Genomic DNA, 19,881 nt, shown 5'->3' on the forward strand with positions numbered 1-19,881 from the left:
GTCTTTGTCTTGTCTTTGTCTTGTCTTTGTCTTGTCTTTGTCTTGTCTTTGTCTTGTCTTTGTCTTGTCTTTGTCTTGTCTTTGTCTTGTCTTTGTCTTGTCTTTGTCTTGTCTTTGTCTTGTCTTTGTCTTGTCTTTGTCTTGTCTTTGTCTTGTCTTTGTCTTGTCTTTGTCTTGTCTTTGTCTTGTCTTTGTCTTGTCTTTGTCTTGTCTTTGTCTTGTCTTTGTCTTGTCTTTGTCTTGTCTTTGTCTTGTCTTTGTCTTGTCTTTGTCTTGTCTTTGTCTTGTCTTTGTCTTGTCTTTGTCTTGTCTTTGTCTTGTCTTTGTCTTGTCTTTGTCTTGTCTTTGTCTTGTCTTTGTCTTGTCTTTGTCTTGTCTTTGTCTTGTCTTTGTCTTGTCTTTGTCTTGTCTTTGTCTTGTCTTTGTCTTGTCTTTGTCTTGTCTTTGTCTTGTCTTTGTCTTGTCTTTGTCTTGTCTTTGTCTTGTCTTTGTCTTGTCTTTGTCTTGTCTTTGTCTTGTCTTTGTCTTGTCTTTGTCTTGTCTTTGTCTTGTCTTTGTCTTGTCTTTGTCTTGTCTTTGTCTTGTCTTTGTCTTGTCTTTGTCTTGTCTTTGTCTTTGTCTTGTCTTTGTCTTGTCTTTGTCTTGTCTTTGTCTTGTCTTTGTCTTGTCTTTGTCTTGTCTTTGTCTTGTCTTTGTCTTGTCTTTGTCTTGTCTTTGTCTTGTCTTTGTCTTGTCTTGTCTTTGTCTTGTCTTTGTCTTGTCTTTGTCTTGTCTTTGTCTTGTCTTTGTCTTGTCTTTGTCTTGTCTTTGTCTTGTCTTTGTCTTGTCTTTGTCTTGTCTTTGTCTTGTCTTTGTCTTGTCTTTGTCTTGTCTTTGTCTTGTATTTGTCTTGTCTTTGTCTTGTCTTTGTCTTGTCTTTGTCTTGTCTTTGTCTTGTCTTTGTCTTGTCTTTGTCTTGTCTTTGTCTTGTCTTTGTCTTGTCTTTGTCTTGTCTTTGTCTTGTCTTTGTCTTGTCTTTATATATACATATATATACATCAATTTAACGATGAATCCGTTACCGTTTGGAAGACTAAAGGAAGTATCTACAATATTATTTCTCTTTATTTTAATTTAAATACTCCTTCGATAATGTTCACAGTGCGTAGATATACAAACTTTTGATGTTAAGGAAACCTTGATGATGTATGTGTGTGTGTGTGTGTGTGGGGAGGGGGTAAAGTTTTCTTATATTGCACCTGTCGAAGGTGCTTATCGTTCTGTGGTAATCATTAGAATTGTCTGTCTCACTCAGGCTGTGCCTTCCACGCTTCGTATTAGTAGGATAGACGATCTCGTTAATATACTAATAGCGATTTATGTACCCAAAAGCAATAATGTTGGAACATAATCTCTTATTCTTTTAGTGTAGTGGATGTGGGTAAGTTTTTTGTTGCATCGGAAGATTTTATTGTACGTTCACATTACTATATCATATTATAGAGATATGTTTGTACGCTCTGCATCAGTGTTCGGCTCATGGATGTCAGATAACAATGGTATTTTATAAGAGTATATTGTGTAGATGTGATATGTTTTTATTGGATAAGTGACGACCAAGCAGTGATTCGATACGTGATCTTAATTCGATGATTAAGCGGAAAGGCTGCAAGGTTCATGGTAGGGTTATTAGTCCATTACAAAGACGCTGCTTCATTTGACGTATGAAATTCCTGCACAAATGCGGTGTGTGTGGACATGCATCTGTACGAAATGAGAGTGTGTGCATGAGATTATCCACCAGATTTGGCCCCATATGTAAAAAGAATCCATCCGATTTATCCTCAGTCTCGCATTGATACAGCTGTACGTGAATTAGTCTATACCGTTATAAGCATAGGATTTTACTGGTACTAACTCTAGTAGGGATAATTCATATCTATGTATAGTTTAGGTGTCGTTTCGCGGCAGATTTGCAGCCACATTTTTGTTTTCTTAAAGGAATTTTTGCTTCATTTAGCGAAGGAAATGCGTTTTTATTTGGCTGAGCGTAATGTCTTTTCTGAGTTAGGATTTTCTGAACTTTTGATGTTTGTGGGATTGCGTAATTTTCTGTCACGGGTGGCTCAGATACTGTTCAATACATGGAAGGACTTTTTAGATGACGTTGTATTTTCGTATGCTGGTCGAGAATTTGTTTTGGCATATCTTTGTTTTTTTGTGTTCAGCTTATGTATTCTGCAGTTGTTGTGGCTGGGTTGGATTTATTTTCATTCTAATTCATCTTTTTTTTCTGTTGGGTGGATTGCGTGAGATTTTTGGAGTGGATTTCGTGGTGCTTTGTGAGATGATATGCCTAATAATATGCTTGTTGTAACGGAGAAATGTCGCAGAGAGCTTTGTGAATTTTTGCGTGATCTTCCCAATGTGATTATAAATGTTTATAAGTAAGGAAGTATTTTTGGTCCGGCTTTGGGAGAAGTTGAATTGTTTCTAGCGGTTGTGGTGTGCATGAGTTGAATAACAGGTAGAATATGTAACGGAACTTTTACTGGTGGGATTGTGCGAGAGCACAACTTTTGTTATTTGGTATTTTTATGCATCGAGTGGTTTCCGAGTTTTTAGTGATTAAGGGTCATTCGGTTTGATGGGGTTCAGGGGTATGGCCTCAGAAGGAATACCATGTTCAACGGAGTGAAAAATACATGTCGATGGTGGTAGAGGGTGATCCATTTTCAACGGGGTTACCATATTGACAGATTTTTCTGTAATGTCACAGAATTTTTTCAAAATTTTTGATCACAGTTTCTTTTCCACAGATGACAGATTTTTGGCATTTTGTTTGAAACTTCACAGATTTCCACAGATTTTTGGAGATTTTTTTTTTTGAAATTGAACACAGATTTTAAGAAAAAAAAAATTCGGCTTTAGTCAACACAGATGGTAAAAAGATTTTTTGACATTTCACAGATTCCAATGTGGCATTCCTGCTGCAGTGCTGTCTTTGTGAGTCGGCCGCTTTGGTGTGCAATTTTTTTCTTTATTTTATTGCAAGTAGGGTGTTGTTTTCATTCTGTTGTTTTCTTGAGTGCACATGTTTTGTCATATGAGGTTTTGAATGTTCGTTGGTTTGATGGCGTTTTGAAGAGGCACAACCGTTGGGTTATGCAGATCGAGCTTTTGTTTGCTTGTTTGGCCAGCTAGGGAATTGATCCACAGCGCATTTGATGTGATTGTTGAGAGTTGACATTTCACGAGAGCGATCTGAAACCAGTTACCAATTGGCGGCGGTCATGTCAACATGAGGAATGGATGATTATTTTCATGTAATTTTATTGGTTTTGGTGAATTCAGTGATGTTCATTGTATTGTGCAGAGTGCTTTCATATAATTTTGAGTATTACATGTACTGTATTGCTGATTGCCATGTTCGCGATATTTCATCATAAGCGTAATAATATTATAGCTTGATTGCTGTCGTAAAAGGGGATAAAACTGGCAGTCCCTTATTTTTTTCTTGCATATTCTGCATTTTCTATCCATAGTACATCTGTGTTTTAAAACAGTAATTTAGTTTCTTTTTGTTCTTTTGTTTCAAATCTTGCGCTATTAATTAGCATAAATACACACGTGCGTGTCATCGGTTGTATGTTCAATACATAAGGTTACTTCGGATACTAAGGTAATGATTGTTGTATGTCATTTAAAATGTATTTCAGTTAGCATAACAACGCGCGCGAATAATGATAACATAAAAGTTCCTTGTAATTACATCAAAGTTCATATTCGATAAATAATATTGCTATTACGAAATACTTGAATATCAATCTCGACAAATATATCAAAACAGTAAAGATAACCGCTTATCATTATATTAATTGTTTTTGGGATGTATCGTCGAAATAGAGGAACAAGGAATAACAATATTGTACATATGCCGTTTGATTCAATTAAAAACGAGCAACACTCCCGACGGCCGGCTATCCGGAGTTAAAGATGCATTTTTTTACAAACCGAACATTTCAAAATTAATTCAACAAACGATAAATCTATTATATATTCACGGTAGCCGGCTGCCCTGATCAATAAACACATGATAACACATCTGAGAGTTGCATAGAGCGTATCACTTATCAAGGTGAATCCAGATTTGTGTAACTCTTTACCCCATCCTACTAACAAAAACTCCTTCCCGTGGCAAACGAGGGGATGCAGAGGTATACACGGTCTCCAAAACAACGTTTGTTACACTAACATTCCTTTCCTTCCCCGATGACTGCAAGGACGTGGCCGGCGCCGTTATTGGCATTTCAAAGTATGGAACTCTCGAAACGTGCACATTGAGAATGGGTAGTTACTCCCAGGTCCCATTCGTTGATTCTTTGTGCAATTTCGCTTGTTCTGGTCAATCGCGGAGTAGCAACTACGAATTGTGCGATTATCATGCTCATGCTCATGCATGTGCCCTCATGCACAAAGAAATTGGTCTTGTCCAAAATTTGTCCCACTTGGGAATTTTGCATAATTCCAGGCGTTTGGTACTTATACCAAAAGACAGTTTCGGTTCATATTTCTCGTCGGCAAACAGAACCTCTGTGCTTACTATCGAGACATCACTCGGAACAAGCCAGTGGTTTAGTGTTCACGCAAGACGTGTGACTTTTTGGAATTTAGTGTCTAACTAGTGCTAATTTGGGTACTAGTTCAGATACATAGTCTAACTGGACACCCAGATGGTGCTAGTTACTGACGAGGAGAATCCGAAACACTAAAACAAAAAAACCATACTTTATTCAACATTAGCTACTTCAGCTAATTATTCGCTAGCTATTTCAGATTATTTCAAAATGCTTGACGAAAGTGGCCAAAATCTAATACACTGTATGTGCTAGTGATAATAGATATATAATATTATAAATAGTTTTGTTTTTCCTTCATGATAGAACCAGGTTCTCGGAATATCCCGGGATGTGGCCAATTTGAGCAAAAAACCTTCAAAATGTCCTCCAGTGAACTTGTTTTACAAAATCATGAGTTTTGATATTTCGCAAGACGGGTTTTAGAATGGGTGGAAAATTGTCCTCTATCCTGGTAGAACAAGGTTCCCGGAATACCACGGAATGTAGCCAATTAGAGAAAAAATCTTCTAAATGTCCAGCAATGTACATGTATTACAAAATCCTGACGTTTGACGTGTCGCAAGACGGGTTTTAGAATGGGTCGAAAATTGTCCTTATTCCCGGTAGAACTCGGTTCCCGGAGTGCTCCAGAATGCGGCCAATTCGACCAAAAAACCTTCAAAATGCCCTCTACAGTGTACTTGTTTTACAAAATCATGAAGTTTGACATGTCGCAAGCCGGGTTTTCGAATGGGTCGAAAGTTCTCCTCCTTCGCGGTTCTCGAAGTTCCCCGGAATGTGGCCAATTCGACCAAAAACACGTGACATGTCACGAGACGGATTTTAGAATGAATAAATTTATGCAACTCACCTGTAATGCTGTTTTCTGTACTAGTTCCAATTCTCCTTCCAGACTGGCATCTAACAGTAATGCTAATGGATCGAAACTAACACGACGAGCTAACTTGATTTTGCCATCTGTTAATACGGTGGAAGCGAAGTTACGCTTGCGTCGTGTGATCTCTTCAATGCGTTTGTCGTACGATTGATCTGAACGATCATCGCAGACACTACAATCACTTGTATTTCCGTTGGATATGTGCTTTGTACTCGCGCATGGATTTTCAAGTTGCATTTCAACGTTTTCACCCTTTTCTCGTTGAATATGGACTGTCTCAGTATCATCTGCATTCCCCATTGCTTGAATATCTGTTACGCGATTGATGCATTGTAATTGAGCTTTATAAGAATTCACATTGCAGGACGAATGTCTTAATTTAGGTTGTTCGCAATGAGGGGATTTTTTAATTGTTAAAGGTTTAGCTTTTATCGGTAAATTCTCCAAAAGATTGATATTTCCAGATTTATTATTGTTGTTCAATGCTCCTGAGGATTGTTCAATGTTGTTAACACTATCCGCCATGCAATGATAAGTTGTCTCTAATCCGGATTGAAGAGAATTACTTTTGCTAGGTTTAGGTGGTAACGCTGGTTTCATTTTTTCTGTCGTTTCTGTCGACGAAGTCATGTATGTTGATTTCTGTGCTTGTGGCATGACTTTGTTAACTTTAATATCAGACAATGCATATTTCGCCACACCCACATTATTATTCGGATTTCGTGGTGGCACTACTAAATTTCCAGATGGAATATTGTGCAATAAATTATGTGCAAACCCCCTACAATTATTATTTACCGACCTAGGCCCGATTGTATTGGATAATACAACTGGAACAGCTACAGACTTGTTCGAAAATATCATTGGAGTACTGTGAACTGTTACAGTATGTTGTGTGCGAGATGCGATTCCGCTTGAATCGGAAACTTTGTCGCTATCGCATTCGTTTGTATTTTTATCCAATAAATCATTATTGTTTTCGTTTGAATTACCAACATTGTTTATATTGTAGTCACGGTTAAAGTAGTATTTGTTATCCAAAACAAGATCGTCGCTAGGAATGCCCTCCGATTCATTGAGTATGTTATGACTTTTTGGAATTTGTGATTGCTTAGCTGTGAAAGATGCATCGTAATCATAATCAATGCTACTGTTCAGCATACATTCTTGTCGTTTTTGTTTGGCCGCTAATTTGTTCTCATCACTCTCCACGAATAAATTTGGATCGGCGGTGGTTGTACTGCATAACTTTTGAAATTTTATATTGGGCATATCCTGTGATATTTGGGTTTGCGTTACGTTATTGCTATTTGTGTCATTTGTATTGCTTAATATATTTGTCTTGCTTCCATTTCTGCATAATGAAACATTTTTCTGTGGTATGTGATTGAACGGCTCAACAGCTACTATATTGCTTCGGGGGACCCGTTGGGGATAGAAATTCGACGACGTTGATCTAGAAATATGCAAATTGGGCAAATGACTATTTATTACTGAATAAGTAATTATGATGTCGAATACCTCACATGATCGGAACAAATATATTTTTGGGATCCTTGAGAAGATATACTTTGTTGTTGTGCCATATTAGATATTTTCTTCTTATTAAGTCGCCCTTGTAATTCCAAAATACGTTCATCTACTGACTGAAGTTCTGCTTGTCGTTTTTGCAATGCTTCGCGTTGTAATTGAAGCCGCGCGTCTTGTTGTACAGAAAGTTGATTGCGGTACTGAAAACAGATGCTTACATAATGCATTTTATGTTTTGACTAACGTAGCTTTAACAATTAGTGCTGATTGCCACTATGAAGCAAAATACACTATTTTACATAGCGGTACTTTCCGAGCCCGAGAATGACTTTCCGAGCTTGACTAGAATGACACTTGCTGCGCTCTTTGTTTACATAATTGACCAGCTGTTCTTTAGAAAACCTGTGAACAGCTGATCAACAACACTAAACAAAGAACACAGCGAATGTCATTCCGATCGAGCAGGAGCTCGGAAAGTACCGCTATTAAACACAACTTATTATGCTTCATGCTCGCATGCGCAAACTGCATCTAGCACTTATGCAAACTGCCCTCACTACTTTTACATCAAACGGCAAGTTACGACAGGTAGCCTAGAACAAAGTTTCAATAGCCTACCGTTCGACAGCTTCTAGTTTAACCCGCATAGCCGCCTTTTAATCAACGGGGTGACCATCTTAAGGCCAATTTACATTAGTGCTAATTACCAACTGCTGATGCCAGCGCATGCTGACAAACAGCAGACTGCCAACATAATGTTTGCTCGTGCCATCTGTTGTTATGTAGCGTTGATTTATATGCTAGCTGCCATCTGCTACTGGCACTTTATGCAGCGTTTACATTACGGAAGGCAAATTAGATACTGACACCAGCTGCTGGTACATTCTTTCTAGAACTAGCAACTGGCAAAAGTTTACATTATGATGGTACCAATATGCTGGTAATTAACTATAATGTCAACGGGCCAAACCTGCTGGTTTGTTAGCAGCTGGTTTACCATCTATAACGTAAACGCTACATTAACAAGTTTAGATTAGTGTTAGTTGTCACCTGTTGGTGCCAGCACGATAGCAACTAGCGCGCTACCAGCATAATGTAAATGTCTGCCAGCAGGTGGTACCAGAGTTAACATTACATTTAAGCTACATATCAGTAGTTACTATTTTTACCATGAGCTCTTGTTTTAGTTTTTCTAGTTCGACGGCTGCTGCAGAGCTGTTGAGCTGTGAATGGTTCGGCAATCCGGCGAATAAATTCAAAGATCCCCTTCGATCGCGTCTAATTTCCTCTAGTTGTCTCGTAAGTGCCTCTACTTTGGCAACAGCAAGTGTTAGCTCCTTTTCTTTTTCACTAAACAATGCTCTAATCGTATCTAAATCATTACCTGAAACAAAAAAATGTTGATAAATTAAAACGAACGATAAGATGAACACCACAATTGGGTCATTAAGTTATACTGTTTTTGATCTTTACCTATGGAGCTAACGTTAACCAGACGTAGTCCCCCTTTCCCATTTTTGGTATGTAAAATTATAAAAAAGATAGGTGTGTAATGTCTATGGCATAATCGGAGTGTCGTGACTACATTTCGGGGTGTTAATTCAAATCTATTTATAGTCAACGGAATCATCGCACAAACTAATAAATGCAATGTTAATATACAATCTCCCGAAAAGAAGACATCCGACAAACATGAATAGCACCGTTCGACTAAAATCACAAATCTTGCTGTTCAAGATTTGTGGTTCGATGCATGAAATTGATAGTGTAGCGATGGTCAGTTCTCACAGTAGCACATTGGTGAGCGTATCTCTAATGGCCCTTTTAGCTTGAAGCGAAATTGAGTCAGGTTCTAGCCCTAACTGCTATCAACATGTATGAGCTGACAGCGGCTGGGGTTAGAACCTGACTCACTTTCGAGGTCAACAAAAATGCCATAACTTGAGTGCTTTTAATAGAGAAAACAAGCATAGCATAGCACGAACACCTGCACAAATCGTAGATGGAGTTGCAGAAATGAGCATATGCATTGCCATGCTTCTAGTAGAGAAAACAATGTGTGTCCTTTTTCTTATTCAAATATAAGTTGTAATCGAAACATTGTGTTTTTTCTCCGGTTACGGTTGTTACCAAATTGCCCTCTACTTCATCCAGTTGCGCTTATTACACTTCTTTAGATTGTTTTCAATAGTTACAGGTTCAGTTCCCAGTGGGTGTTGCGTGGGAATAGTTTTGGTACGGTAAAATCGCAAAAAGTTTTATCGGTAGGTGCCGTCAAGTATTCTCGTTACGTTCATTGTTGCATGTTCGTACGTGCATTCCAGGAGGAAGGAAATAAGTACGTAGCCAGAACAAGGGCCGTAGCCCGCCGGGAAGGGCCCAAGAGATTAGAAAGAAAATACCAGTTTTCAAAACATTTGCCAGAAAAGATATTTTGAATGCGACTTTTTATGCTGATTTTCAAGTAATGGAAAGTGCCAAGTCGATTTTATTTCAAAATACTAGAATGGATTCGGCATATCTAATATATTAACGAAAAATGTTTACGAAAGTTGGGTGCACTTTCGCAGTAACTAATTCTTCAATGAATAAATATTATGGGGAAAAATCGGGAATAGTGCAAAACGAATTTGGTGGGTTGATGACAAATCTAGCGAAATTGTCTTTGGGCACCAGCGCGTTTTCTTTCAGTGAGCCACCCCAACAAACGTTTCGTGGTTTTATAAACGTTTTAACAGTTGCTTTATTCAGCTCTAGCTGAACACTGGAAGTATAGGCGTAATCATATATCGTTTATTTCACCCTTAAGTATCTGGATTTGGAGAATTTATTCAGCTTGTCTGATTAAGACACATTAAAGAACAATTATTCAGCCTGAAGAAAACCACAGTTCAGCTTTATCAATAAACCTTTTCGTTACTGCTATTCAGCTGAGAGAATTATCATAGGAAAATATTAAAAAGGATATTTAATTTCAAGTTACCGTAAACCGGGGTGACTTTGATCATCGGGGTGACTTTGATGACTCGAAACTTTTTTCGTAGATCGCTGATTAAACCAGAATAGTATACCGAATCATTTTAGTTTGAAATGATTTTTACTCTAAACTTATGAAATACTGGTTTGTTATACTCTTTGAGTATTTTGTTCGGTTTTTGGGTACAAAAACTACAAAAAACCGAAATTTGACTTTAGCTTATTTTTACGAAGCTTCATAAAATGTCTATTTTTTATGAAACATATAAATCTCAGATTTGAGCAAGAGTAATAAATTACCAGCGAGATTTTATTTTCCTTTAGAGTGGGATGTACCAAATTTACTTTTAAGAGTTTATTTAGTTTAAATACAATTTTTTATGAAACTAGTTGGCAATTATTTCAAATTTTTTTAAGATGAAACTCGCAACTTTTTTTTATTGTTCAATATTCCAACGTGTTAAAATGGATGAAACATTTTGTACATTCATGAAGCACTGAAATAAAACAATTTTAGCAATTTTAAAGGTTTTCAGAATCTTTTATTCTAGTTGGACACAAATTATACGAATTTTGGTTACTCGAATTTTACAGTACATTGAATACTTTGTATAATACCAATTAACATCTATTTAACAATGAATATCTTTCCAGAATTAGTTTAAACAAACATTTGAATGAAAAAATTGACATCAATAACTTAATGTGGGTGAACATGCAGGTTATCAAAGTCACCCCGGAATACGAAAACGGACATCAACTTGAAATCATTTTTGGAAAAATAGCTGTAAGCGGACAATTTTAGGTAAAACCATCCAATCTTGTTCTCCTTACATCAGTACATGGTTTAAAAATATTAAACTTGAAAAAAATGTGTTGCGTCTAAAAATATGCAATGATTAGGGGAGCCCGGGGCTAGTTGGCCGTTGAGGTTAGTTGGCGGAATCCCCTTTTCTCCGTTTCTATTAGACATAAAGCGCTCTCTGTCGTCGTGAGCCTTAAGTAATGTGAAACGCATTATCCAATTTGTTTTTGTCGTTAAACATTTTATTTTGTAGAAGCTGTGGGTGATATTGTGTTTTTGAACATACTTTGTAAATTTTCTTATTTTTAAACATTTTGTGTTATTTAAGGTGGTTTTCAATATATTCCCCGAATGATTATATTTTTCGATAGTGCGTGAAAAGAGCTTTCAGTATCCGTATGGATATTACACCTATCCATACACAAAAGTAATTTTTTTAGTCCTTTTTTATAAAAAGTCCGGTTGGGTAAGTTGGCAGTGACGCACACGGGGCAAGTTGGCGGTACTATTTACAGTGCAAAAATAGTCATCAAATATTTTCATTTCTCGAATTCACTCCAAAGTAAGAGAAACTTTTTCTTGTGTCTCTCGTCAATGCAGGGGACAATAATTTCGACCAATAGCCTGAAAAATTTCGAAAATTTGCTTTTGAATATGGAGTATGCGTCGAAGTGAAAATGACAGGGTATTGAGACGGAAATATAATGAAAAGTGTCGAATAATATACAGTTTTATTGAAAAGACAATCGGCACATTTCATAAGGACCACTGATGTAATCGAATTTCCATTTGATTGCTTATTTTTTGGCATTCCGCCATCTTACCCCACACATACCACCAACTTACCCCGGGGCTGGGGTAAGTTGGTGGCTTTTCCGCGTCACATATTTTTTTCTCTAGAAATAAAGACAAAGTATGAAACATTTTCATAAAATTCACAGATGTTGCCAACAGTATGCCCTTTCATGCAACGCGTTCTATTTCGCAAGATCTACCAAAATCAAAGCGGTAAAAAATGAAAACTGAAAACACCGCCAACTAGCCCCGGTCTCCCCTACTTCGAAAAGTGATCAATGTCACCCCGGTTTACGGTACACACGCCATCAATCTCTTTGGAAGCTATCTTTTTTTATTAATGTTACGTTACAGTTAGAGAAAAATTGCATTACCTTGTTTGATATCATATCACGTACCTGGATTCGAACCCGTAACCTGTTGAATACTAAGCACTTACCTTACTGTCTGCACCAATCTTGCATACATCGAATGCTTAAGATTTTACCGATGTACTGTAAAGTCTATGCTGCTGAATACAGTCTGTACAAAGGCTGCATTAGCCTTTTACAGATTTGAGTGAACCTAGTTGGCTTGGGTACGAATCCCAACCTACGATAATTTTTTTTATTCGATGATTTTTTTATTTGATAATTTTTAGAACATTCGGGAATTTTATATTAGACAATTTACTAGTTTCGAAAATTGATTATTGTAGACGTTTTTGTATTCAAAACATGAGGACTTACGGTTGTCACAAAACATTTAGGGGAGAGAGGGTAACAGTGGATCAGCAGGAACTATGAAACATTCGCAATAAAATCACAATGCATGATCGCAATCGTCTAATTCCCTCATATTTCACAATTTCTAATTCTTTACACGTGTTGCTATATTTTGGAAGAGATCTGCTAACTCTATCTCTTTTAATGGATATTTGTTTGTTTTGTGATAGCCAGAGTAAATTTGCAATGATAAACATTATTCCATCTTTATGAATTACCATTCATTGAATAAATGTTTAGTCTATTGCTATTTATAGCAAATTTTATGCTCAACATGTGCCGCGAACAAAGTTTTTTGGTAACTACTCATGGTTCTGTGTGATTTCACAATTTTCATGAATAGACCCATTGGGTAACTGTGAAACGATGGCGTATGGGGAACAGTGATTTTTGTTTGTTTTTGTGGTCTGTCTCAAAATGTCAATGGGTTCCGATTTTCCACACTAAATACTACTCATATAGTGCAAAATTAGTAAATTTGGCCCAATTTTGTAGAAATTGTCTCTTATTTCAGGATTGCAGCTAATATGCATATATGGTGGTTCGATGTTACGCGATGATATAGTGGATTCTTTCGTAAACAAACAATTTTCGCCTCAATATAACTTTAATTCAAAGCGTTAGGATCATTCTTCGTCAAAACAAAAGAATAAAATTTATAAGTAGAATATTTCACTATAGATGACATCGTCTTTCATAGTTCCTACCCATGGGGCACACTGATACATTTTACCACCAACTGTTTATTATCCAAAAAATGTTATTTCCCGTGAATTTTACCAGCTGGAAAATATATATGTATTAGTTAACAACATAGTGGCACTATGTATCACTTTTGATTACACAAATAACATGTATTATCATCAAAATTAAGTTGTAGAAAAAATGTGTTTCATTGTTACCCTCTCTCCCCTACATAAGTAAAAATGGATGTCATATGAAAGAGGTGGTAACTGAATGATGGATTGAAGCCATTTATAATTCTAAGGTGGCAATCTCCTCGATTTATTTACCACTCCCTGCCAAATAATTTTCTTTTCAATGTGATTTTTTGGTAAGCGGAAGTCGCTATTCGAATTCAATAGTTTATATATTTATATCAATTATTTTTTATTGGAATGAATACGTTTAAACTCATTGTACCTTTGTCTGCAAATCGATAAGTAAAAAAAATCCATGGTAACAAAAATTTACAGCAACGTTCGAACAAATAGTTTCTCTTGTGATCCATATAAGAATATTCATGTTTTAAAAGTAAACAGACCATTTCGATTAAAAACTAAATTTACATACACAAGGGCACGTGTGATTTGGTAAGCTTGTACATTGAAAAATTTACTTATTACTCGGCTGTGCGAGGATTTAGCTGAGTTCCACTAAGTGTGTATGTATATGTAAGTCATTGGAATGATTTTTGTAGGTTTGCTAATTCATCGAACCAACTTGATAACTTCTTTTTGTTAGCAATGACATTTTTGCCTTTCTCAATAGAAAGGTATTGCAATTGCTCTGAAAACCGACTTTTTAACGGAGGCCCGGAGGGCCGAGTGACATATACCATTCGATTCAGTTCGTCGAGTTCGGCAAATGTCTGTGTGTGTATGTATGTATGTGTGTGTATGTGTGTGTGTATGTGACCAAAAATGTCACTCATTTTTCTCAAAGATGGTTGAACCGATTTTGACAAACTTAGTCTCAAATGAAAGGTGCAACATTCCCATAGGCTGCTATTGAATTTCTAATGGATCCGACTTCCGGTTCCGGAATTACAGGGTGATAAGTACGAACACGCAGAAAATGTCGATTTTAATAAATTCTGCAATGAATGTATAAAGGTGAAAAATTTTCCAAAATATGACCACAACTGCTTCGATTTGTAGTATTAGGTCACTAACATCCATTCAAAGTCTATTTGGCCACATTGGCCACCATCCTCGGTTCCGGAAGCCCCGGCGGAAGTATCTAAATTCAGAATAACAGTCACATCGGTTTCTCGGAGATGGCTAGACCGATTCGACTAAACTTGGCCTCAAATGAAAGGTATTGCGTCCCCGTAAATGGCTATTTAATTTCATCCCGATCCGACTTCCGGTTCCGGAGTTACAGGTTGTGGCGTGCGATCACATAGCAAATTGTGATTCAAACCGATACTCCGATGAAAGCAAAAAAGGTAAAAATTTCGCTAAAATGTCTCTCAAACAACTTAAATTTGCTGTTCTAGGTCACCGACGGCCAACCAAACTTTCGTTGACTACATTGACCACCATAGACGGTTCCGGAAGTGCCCGGGAAAAGCGGCCATCTTTCAAAATTTACGAACTCACATCAGTTTCCGTGAAATGGTTGGGCCGATTTTCACAAACTTAGTTCCAAATGATAGCTATAATATCCCCACAGATGTCTATAAAATTTCGTACGGATCGCTTATATGGGTCCGGAAATATAGACTAAATCGTCCGGTCACATATGAAATTCCCATATAAGCCAGAACTCAAATTTTTTTTTCAAAGGGGGGACCCCATGAAATTTCAGAAATCGAATTCGTATTTTTGATGCCAAACATCTTTAAAATGCATGAAACGTCGAGATTTTATGTTATCTCGAAAAAAAAATTTTTTTTGTAAAAATCGACTTTTTGGGACTTTGCCGATTTCGCACCTTTTTGCCTTTCTCAATAGAAAGGTATTGCAATTGCTCTGAAAACCGACCTTTTAACGGAGGCCCGGAGGGCCGAGTGACATATACCATTCGATTCAGTTCGTCGAGTTCGGCAAATGTCTGTGTGTGTATGTATGTGTGTATGTATGTATGTGTGTGTGTATGTGTGTGTGTATGTGACCAAAAATGTCACTCATTTTTCTCAGAGATGGCTGAACCGATTTTGACAAACTTAGTCTCAAATGAAAGGTGCAACATTCCCATAGGCTGCTATTGAATTTCTAATGGATCCGACTTCCGGTTCCGGAATTACAGGGTGATAAGTACGAACACGCAGAAAATGTCGATTTTAATAAATTCTGCAATGAATGTATAAAGGTGAAAAAATTTCCAAAATATGACCACAACTGCTTCGATTTGTAGTATTAGGTCACTAACATCCATTCAAAGTCTATTTGGCCACATTGGCCACCATCCTCGGTTCCGGAAGCCCCGTCGGAAGTATCTAAATTCAGAATAACAGTCACATCGGTTTCTCGGAGATGGCTAGACCGATTCGACTAAACTTGGCCTCAAATGAAAGGTATTGCGTCCCCGTAAATGGCTATTTAATTTCATCCCGATCTGACTTCCGGTTCCGGAGTTACAGGTTGTGGCGTGCGATCACATAGCAAATTGTGATTCAAACCGATACTCCGATGAAAGCAAAAAAGGTAAAAATTTCGCTAAAATGTCTCTCAAACAACTTAAATTTGCTGTTCTAGGTCACCGACGGCCAACCAAACTTTCGTTGACTACATTGACCACCATAGACGGTTCCGGAAGTGCCCGGGAAAAGCGGCCATCTTTCAAAATTTACGAACTCACATCAGTTTCCCTGAAATTGTTGGGCCGATTTTCACAAACTTAGTTCCAAATGATAGCTATAATATCCCCACAGATGTCTATAAAATTTCGTACGGATCGCTTATATGGGTCCGGAAATATAGACTAAATCGTCCGGTCACATATGAAATTCCCATATAAGCCAGAACTCAATTTTTTTTTTCAAAGGGGGGACCCCATGAAATTTCAGAAATCGAATTCGTATTTTTGTCGAGACGTCGAGATTTTATGTTATCTCGAAAAAAAATTTTTTTTTGTAAAAATCGACTTTTTGGGACTGCCGATTTCGCACATTTTTGCCTTTCTCAATAGAAAGGTATTGCAATTGCTCTGAAAACCGACTTTTTAACGGAGGCCCGGAGGGCCGAGTGACATATACCATTCGATTCAGTTCGTCGAGTTCGGCAAATGTCTGTGTGTGTATGTATGTGTGTATGTATGTATGTGTGTGTATGTGTGTGTGTATGTGACCAAAAATGTCACTCATTTTTCTCAGAGATGGCTGAACCGATTTTGACAAACTTAGTCTCAAATGAAAGGTGCAACGTTCCCATAGGCTGCTATTGAATTTCTAATGGATCCGACTTCCGGTTCCGGAATTACAGGGTGATAAGTACGAACACGCAGAAAATGTCGATTTTAATAAATTCTGCAATGAATGTATAAAGGTGAAAATTTTTCCAAAATATGACCACAACTGCTTCGATTTGTAGTATTAGGTCACTAACATCCATTCAAAGTCTATTTGGCCACATTGGCCACCATCCTCGGTTCCGGAAGCCCCGTCGGAAGTATCTAAATTCAGAATAACAGTCACATCGGTTTCTCGGAGATGGCTAGACCGATTCGACTAAACTTGGCCTCAAATGAAAGGTATTGCGTCCCCGTAAATGGCTATTTAATTTCATCCCGATCCGACTTCCGGTTCCGGAGTTACAGGTTGTGGCGTGCGATCACATAGCAAATTGTGATTCAAACCGATACTCCGATGAAAGCAAAAAAGGTAAAAATTTCGCTAAAATGTCTCTCAAACAACTTAAATTTGCTGTTCTAGGTCACCGACGGCCAACCAAACTTTCGTTGACTACATTGACCACCATAGACGGTTCCGGAAGTGCCCGGGAAAAGCGGCCATCTTTCAAAATTTACGAACTCACATCAGTTTCCCGGAAATGGTTGGGCCGATTTTCACAAACTTAGTTCCAAATGATAGCTATAATATCCCCACAGATGTCTATAAAATTTCGTACGGATCGCTTATATGGGTCCGGAAATATAGACTAAATCGTCCGGTCACATATGAAATTCCCATATAAGCCAGAACTCAAATTTTTTTTTCAAAGGGGGGACCCCATGAAATTTCAGAAATCGAATTCGTATTTTTGATGCCAAACATCTTTAAAATGCATGAAACGTCGAGATTTTATGTTATCTCGAAAATTTTTTTTTTTTTTTGTAAATATCGACTTTTTGGGACTTTGCCGATTTCGCACCTTTTTGCCTTTCTCAATAGAAAGGTATTGCAATTGCTCTGAAAACCGACTTTTTAACGGAGGCCCGAGTGACATATACCATTCGATTCAGTTCGTCGAGTTCGGCAAATGTCTGTGTGTGTATGTATGTGTGTATGTATGTATGTGTGTGTGTATGTGACCAAAAATGTCACTCATTTTTCTCAGAGATGGCTGAACCGATTTTGACAAACTTAGTCTCAAATGAAAGGTGCAACGTTCCCATAGGCTGCTATTGAATTTCTAATGGATCCGACTTCCGGTTCCGGAATTACAGGGTGATAAGTACGAACACGCAGAAAATGTCGATTTTAATAAATTCTGCAATGAATGTATAAAGGTGAAAATTTTTCCAAAATATGACCACAACTGCTTCGATTTGTAGTATTAGATCACTAACATCCATTCAAAGTCTATTTGGCCACATTGGCCACCATCCTCGGTTCCGGAAGCCCCGTCGGAAGTATCTAAATTCAGAATAACAGTCACATCGGTTTCTCGGAGATGGCTAGACCGATTCGACTAAACTTGGCCTCAAATGAAAGGTATTGCGTCCCCGTAAATGGCTATTTAATTTCATCCCGATCCGACTTCCGGTTCCGGAGTTACAGGTTGTGGCGTGCGATCACATAGCAAATTGTGATTCAAACCGATACTCCGATGAAAGCAAAAAAGGTAAAAATTTCGCTAAAATGTCTCTCAAACAACTTAAATTTGCTGTTCTAGGTCACCGACGGCCAACCAAACTTTCGTTGACTACATTAACCACCATAGACGGTTCCGGAAGTGCCCGGGAAAAGCGGCCATCTTTCAAAATTTTCGAACTCACATCAGTTTCCCGGAAACGGTTGGGCCAATTTTCACAAACTTAGTCCCAAATGATAGCTATAATATCCCCATAGATGTCTATAAAATTTCGTACGGATCGCTTATATGGGTCCGGAAATATAGACTAAACCGTCCGGTCACATATGAAATTCCCATATAAGCCGGAACTCAAATTTTTTTTCAAAGGGGGGACCACATGAAATTTCAGAAATCGAATTCGTATTTTTGATGCCATACATCTTTAAAATGCATGAAACGTCGAGATTTTATGTTATCTCGAAAAAATTTTTTTTTATAAAAATCGACTTTTTGGGACTGCCGATTTCGCACCTTTTTGCCTTTCTCAATAGAAAGGTATTGCAATTGCTCTGAAAACCGACTTTTTAACGGAGGCCCGGAGGGCCGAGTGACATATACCATTCGATTCAGTTCGTCGAGTTCGGCAAATGCCTGTGTGTGTATGTATGTGTGTATGTATGTATGTGTGTGTGTATGTGTGTGTGTATGTGACCAAAAATGTCACTCATTTTTCTCAGAGATGGCTGAACCGATTTTGACAAACTTAGTCTCAAATGAAAGGTGCAACGTTCCCATAGGCTGCTATTGAATTTCTAATGGATCCGACTTCCGGTTCCGGAATTACAGGGTGATAAGTACGAACACGCAGAAAATGTCGATTTTAATAAATTCTGCAATGAATGTATAAAGGTGAAAAATTTTCCAAAATATGACCACAACTGCTTCGATTTGTAGTATTAGGTCACTAACATCCATTCAAAGTCTATTTGGCCACATTGGCCACCATCCTCGGTTCCGGAAGCCCCGTCGGAAGTATCTAAATTCAGAATAACAGTCACATCGGTTTCTCGGAGATGGCTAGACCGATTCGACTAAACTTGGCCTCAAATGAAAGGTATTGCGTCCCCGTAAATGGCTATTTAATTTCATCCCGATCCGACTTCCGGTTCCGGAGTTACAGGTTGTGGCGTGCGATCACATAGCAAATTGTGATTCAAACCGATACTCCGATGAAAGCAAAAAAGGTAAAAATTTCGCTAAAATGTCTCTCAAACAACTTAAATTTGCTGTTCTAGGTCACCGACGGCCAACCAAACTTTCGTTGACTACATTGACCACCATAGACGGTTCCGGAAGTGCCCGGGAAAAGCGGCCATCTTTCAAAATTTACGAACTCACATCAGTTTCCCTGAAATGGTTGGGCCGATTTTCACAAACTTAGTTCCAAATGATAGCTATAATATCCCCACAGATGTCTATAAAATTTCGTACGGATCGCTTATATGGGTCCGGAAATATAGACTAAATCGTCCGGTCACATATGAAATTCCCATATAAGCCAGAACTCAAATTTTTTTTTCAAAGGGGGGACCCCATGAAATTTCAGAAATCGAATTCGTATTTTTGTCGAGACGTCGAGATTTTATGTTATCTCGAAAAAAAATTTTTTTTTGTAAAAATCGACTTTTTGGGACTGCCGATTTCGCACATTTTTGCCTTTCTCAATAGAAAGGTATTGCAATTGCTCTGAAAACCGACTTTTTAACGGAGGCCCGGAGGGCCGAGTGACATATACCATTCGATTCAGTTCGTCGAGTTCGGCAAATGCCTGTGT

At 37.8% G+C, this 19,881-nt stretch overlaps 1 protein-coding gene across 2 annotated transcripts in view; it reads right to left on the reverse strand.

Moving 5' to 3' along the window:
• Positions 1-845: 845 nt before the first annotated feature.
• The window catches only part of LOC131690042 (putative uncharacterized protein DDB_G0282133), a 331,475-nt gene continuing 312,439 nt past the window's right edge, over positions 846-19,881 (reverse strand). For both annotated transcript variants that reach the window (XM_058975499.1, XM_058975500.1), the window contains 3 exons: positions 8,196-8,410; positions 7,018-7,226; positions 846-6,952 (listed from right to left, as the gene is read on the reverse strand). In XM_058975499.1, the coding sequence (XP_058831482.1) occupies positions 5,428-6,952; positions 7,018-7,226; positions 8,196-8,410 (1,949 nt within the window). In that variant the 3' untranslated portion in view covers positions 846-5,427. The remainder of the gene's footprint in view (positions 6,953-7,017; positions 7,227-8,195; positions 8,411-19,881) is intronic.

This window comes from Topomyia yanbarensis, chromosome 3, assembly GCF_030247195.1.
Source record: "Topomyia yanbarensis strain Yona2022 chromosome 3, ASM3024719v1, whole genome shotgun sequence".
NCBI classification, from domain to species: domain Eukaryota; kingdom Metazoa; phylum Arthropoda; class Insecta; order Diptera; family Culicidae; genus Topomyia; species Topomyia yanbarensis.